The 5,104-nt window shown below is 42.2% G+C and overlaps 1 protein-coding gene across 1 annotated transcript; it reads left to right on the top strand.

Annotated features, from left to right (window-relative positions):
- The first annotated feature begins 1,508 nt into the window (after positions 1-1,508).
- LOC114541496 lies at positions 1,509-5,104 on the top strand. The gene is made up of 2 exons (XM_028561412.1): positions 1,509-2,801; positions 3,740-5,104. The coding sequence occupies exons 1-2, from the start codon at positions 1,733-1,735 to the stop codon at positions 4,333-4,335; spliced, it is 1,665 nt and encodes a 554-aa protein (XP_028417213.1). The 5' UTR covers positions 1,509-1,732; the 3' UTR covers positions 4,336-5,104.

Genomic DNA, 5,104 nt, shown 5'->3' with positions numbered 1-5,104 from the left:
ATTTCAGTCACTTGTTGAATTGACTTCGTCATCCCAAGAATCAACAGCTAGCTGCACCTCTTTCCTATAATTCACTTTGTTTTGATACGACTTTCCGGCCAATACCTCAGTTTAGCTCCAGTTTGATAATCAAATTCCTATAAAGTATAATATACAATGGCTTCAGGAATCAGTTACTTTAAAAAATATGCAAATATTTTTGAGGAAACTGGTTTGCAAATACGTTGAGGAAACTCCATCCTGTCTGCTGTGGCGAGGGTCTTGCTTGCCATCCAAGTCTAATGTCAAATAAGTAATGTACAAATACTTTATTACCATAATACGTAAATATATATTATTATTTCTAATCAGAGCACGATAAAAACATACGCACAGATATTAAAAATAGGAAATTTTGCACTTTACCGTACACCTACTCGTCATTAAAATATTTGAATTATTGAATACAAAAAACCGGCAAAGTTTCGATTTTGATAAATATCCACAGAAACTAACCGTTCAATGTTTATAAAAGCAATAAATTCAACAAATATTTTAAAAACTATATAGTTTTAAAAGGCTAGCTTGTGTACTATAATAAATTGTGTTGCCGGCGTTGTGTACGCCATATCAAATATTTGGATGAATTAAACGCACATACCTTTATTAAAACGTCGAACTGTAGTATTCTTCAAACTTTTTTAAGTTGCCCATCCGTTTTAACTGATATTTCAACGTTTATTAAACTTTTAAAGGCTTAAAAAATCAAAGGTTTTGGCACAAAGATAGCTCAATGACCAGGTGAATCAGTGAACTCTTGAAAAGAGCAGGGAAATTTGCAAATATACTGACGTATATTTCAACCAATAAGATCACTTATACATAGTTTAAACAGAGTCTGAACCAATGAGATTACTCCGTTGAAATCGTCACTTCCTCAACGGTTCAACGGTTATAGATATCCTTGAAACAAGGAAATGTTCATCTGTAATGTTTTTAAGGAATTCGGATTCTTTTCAAATCTTATTACTGAAAGAAGTTATGAACTTCGTTGCAGAGTGTTAAAGTGTTTAAAAGCTCGTTGATCTTGCTTTTGCCATTTGATGAATGGCAATGATAAAAAAAAATCATATTTGGCCCAGTTCAAATTGATTTTGTTGTTATCGGAAAACTTTTGCCGTTAACAATGTCGCTACAACTTGTTGGAACTGTCTTGTTACAGCATTGTCACGCGCAGCCTTCGTACACGCTTGTTGTGACAGGCTTGTTACAACTTGATGACTATAACAACTTGTCAACAAGTTGCTCCAACAAGCTTGGTACAGCTTGTTGTCGACAAGCTTGGAACAAGTTGTTCCAACAACTTGCTACAAGTCTGCAAGCCAACAAGTTGTAGCAAGCTTGATGTCAACAAGCTTGCTACAACCTGTTGTCTCAACAAGCTTGTTACAACTTGTCAACAAGCTTGCTACAAGCTTGTTGAGCTAACAAGTTGTCAACAAGATGTGAGATTTTTAGGTGTGTAGTGGGGAAAAGTTGGGAAAAGTACGGACCATGAGGAGATTTTGTTTTGAGGCTAGGAAGAAGATATGTGATTCAAGTATTGACGAATTGAGTATTTTAGACGCATATTTATGATAATAAAACAGAGCATAACATTACGTGTGACAGTATAATTTAATATCATAACATTGGTGACCCCGCCGAGAACGTATTGTTTACAAAATACAAAGCACAGCCGTCAAAAGGAACGATGCAAAGGGACGCTATAGTTGACATTCCAGAAGCCGGAAACGTCGAAGAAACGGTCGAATCACTACGAACGCAGATGGCAGCCATGCAAGCTGCCATTGAAGGACAATCATCATCGTCATTTTTTCGCCCAAAATCCTTCAGTGGGTTTTCGTATGAGGATATTACCGACTTTATCGAAAGATTTGAACGATACAGCAAGTTTTATAATTGGACAAACGCCAAGAAACTGTCTGCATTAATGCTATTGTTTGAAGGCCCAGCGTTGGCATGGCTACATACGGTACCAGACGAGACAAGGAACAATTATGCTAGTCTAATAACGGCCCTTCGACAGCGATTTGCTTCACCAAACGAAGAGTTCCTTCAGAGACAACAATTAAATGACCGAAAGCAAGGTAAGAGCGAAAGCCTTAACAGTTACACAGAGGACATTATTCGTAGATGCAGCCGACTTGGACTTAATGACACCAACAGAATGAACTGTTTCATATCAGGACTAAACGACGAGTTAAAATCGCATGTCATTTTGAACCGCCCAACAACATTTGAGGAAGCCGAATCCTTGGCGCGCCTGAAAGATACTGTCAGCAGAAGTACAAAATGTGGCAAAGCAGAGTTACCTGCTCCAAATAATGTAATAAATCAGATACATGATCTCCTAAATGAGAAAAAAGCTTCAGAGAAACAAGTAGAAACAATTTCTAATGATAACCTCAGAGAACGACAACGCCTAGCAGAGCTCGAGGGCCAAGTGCAACTTTTAATGTCCACTATTGACCGACCACGAGCATCCACAGTAGCACCTATTTCAACCAATTATCCCCCTGTTCAGACTCCCTCTACCCAGGATATCGACGCCATGAAAAGGGATATCATAGCAGCAGTTCGAGACGAAATCAGGAAAGACACACCACAAAATGCCCCAACAGACCGACAGGATTTCAGCGTAGGAAACAGATATCCCCGGCGAGACAGCAGAGGACGAAACCTTCGAACAACGGACGGGCAGCCAATCTGCAATACCTGCCAAAGAGTTGGGCATGTTGCAAGGTATTGCAAGGAAGCAGGTACGTCCCGTTTATCAATCCGCCCCCAAAGTCGCTATGTCCCTCCTCCCCAGCCCCCTTATCATAACTATCAGTATCCCTTAGCACCACCACCACATCCTGAGAATAATGCTGGGTATTTAAACTCCCAAGGGCCTTCCATATGGGGACACAGGGGGGCCCGCAAGTAACTGGATATTCCCCACCAAATCGATATCACAACAGCTCTTATCCAGACACGTTTTGGCAAACGAGTGGACATTTCAATGAACATTATTCACCACATGTCCAACCCAGCCAACAAAGTCAGTTTATACAAACACAACCACCCCTTCTACCCTCTACATTACCTAGAGATATTAATGTTTCCCCTAAAGTCCCAGTGCCAAATGTACGTGATAGATCGGAAGTTCCATCCATTTCCCCATCAACTAATGTCCTGGATCAGTCAACCCAATTCAGTAATGTTTTGATTAATGGTACTGTATCACTAACCCCTATACAAGTTCTTGTGGACACTGGTGCTGCTGTGACAGTAATCAGTACAGAATTTTACCATAAAGTTTTAAGTACATCAACACCCCTAGAAAATAGTGAAGTGCTCCGATCGGTCAAAACGGCAAACGGTGCTCACATACCAATTGAAGGCGTTGTGACCTTTGATCTCACTTTGGGGCATACAAAATACAGCTGCAGCGCCTATGTAGTGTCCGGTCTTAGCTATTCTACCGTTCTCGGTCGCGACTTTCTGCAACAAAACCGTGCTATCATCAATATGGGTACCCATACCGTTGAATTTTTGGGTGACAATGTGCTCATGTTTGCGGATGAAAATTGCCCACCCAGCTCCTTGCCCGTTAAATGTGGTCAAACCCAAGTAATTGATGCACATTGCGAAGCTGTCATTCCAGCAACTGTTGGTCAGATAACAAATAATGTTATTGGTTTAATTGAGCCAGGAGAGAGACTCCTCAACAGATACCATCTAGCTGGTGCAGCATCCCTGGTATGCCCAGACATACAAGGAAATATCCCTTTCCGGTTACTAAATCCAACTGATGAGCCTGTTACAATCTTCCGTGGTGCCACATTAGGACAGTTCACACAAAAAGATTTCGAGACCACACCTCTTACTGATCCGCCCACCCCTATGTCATGTACAGGATTACCCACGACAACTCAGAGAAGCACCTCACTACCTATTATCAACCCCTTGGCAAGCACAATCCACCAATCTGATTTCGCTGATCTGCAAGACCCACCTAGAACACCAACCCCACAAAGCCCAACTTCCGCTTCAGCCACGCCCTCTGATTTTCCCAACCTGACCAACTCCGTGTTGTCTAACCCTGAGAAACAAGCCCTCTCAGAACTGCTTATCGAATACTCCGACGTCCTGTCTCATTCAACCAAAAGCTTGGGTCGAACAAACCTGGTCCAACATAGAATTGATGTCGGGCCTAGTCCCCCAATTCGCCAACCTCCATACAGGGCCCCCACACCAAACGACGAGAGATTGAAAACCATGTTCAAGAAATGCTGCATGCAAACTTGATCCAACCTTCCAATAGTCCGTGGAGTGCTCCAGTTGTCCTGGTCAAGAAAAAAGATGGCTCATCCCGTTTCTGTGTAGACTATCGTAGGCTCAACTCGGTTACACGTAAGGACAGCTATCCAATTCCACGAGTAGATGATGCTTTAGATGCTCTCTCTGGAGCCAAATACTTCAGTACACTCGACCTTCGTAGCGGTTATCATCAAGTCGAAATGGACAAATCATCTCAACAGTACACAGCCTTCGCCACGGCATCGGGTTTGTACGAGTTCTGTGTGCTACCTTTCGGTCTGTGCAACGCGCCTTCCACCTTTCAACGCTTAATGCACCAAGTACTCCAAGGATTGGACGGGAACATCTGCCTAATATATCTGGATGATATTATCGTATTTTCTTGCACATTCGACGAACACCTTTCCCGCCTAAGATTAGTTCTCGATCGTCTACGAGCGGCTAACCTTACTTTGAATCCGAGTAAGTGTTTCTTTGGCCAACAATCTGTGTCTTTCCTTGGTCACCTTATCTCCCAACATGGGATCCAACCTAACCCCGAGAAAACACAATTGGTACGTGACTTCCCTCGTCCTCGAAGTGTAAAGGACATTCGTGCTTTTATTGGCCTTGCAAGTTACTACCGCCGGTTCGTGAAAGACTTTTCATCAATTGCCGCTCCCCTCACTCGGTTGACCAGAAAGAATACCGCATTTAAGTGGGATGAGTCATGTGAAAGAGCCTTTAATTGCCTGAAGAACGCCCTGGTTACACCACC

Source organism: Dendronephthya gigantea, unplaced genomic scaffold, assembly GCF_004324835.1.
Source record: "Dendronephthya gigantea isolate DGI-Jeju-01 unplaced genomic scaffold, DenGig_1.0 000295F, whole genome shotgun sequence".
In the NCBI taxonomy this organism is placed as follows: domain Eukaryota; kingdom Metazoa; phylum Cnidaria; class Anthozoa; order Malacalcyonacea; family Nephtheidae; genus Dendronephthya; species Dendronephthya gigantea.
The sequence above is the reverse complement of the archived record's forward strand: the minus strand, read 5'-3'. Positions and strand labels throughout refer to the sequence as shown.

What these genes read in the sequence shown, in the direction of transcription:
- LOC114541496 (XM_028561412.1), top strand. Translation starts at nt 1,733, where the DNA reads ATGCAAAGGGACGCTATAGTTGACATTCCAGAAGCCGGAAACGTCGAA. An exon ending in AAGGTATTGCAAGGAAGCAG is followed by an intron (nt 2,802 to 3,739) that starts GTACGTCCCGTT and finishes TAATTGAGCCAG; the next exon opens with GAGAGAGACTCCTCAACAGA.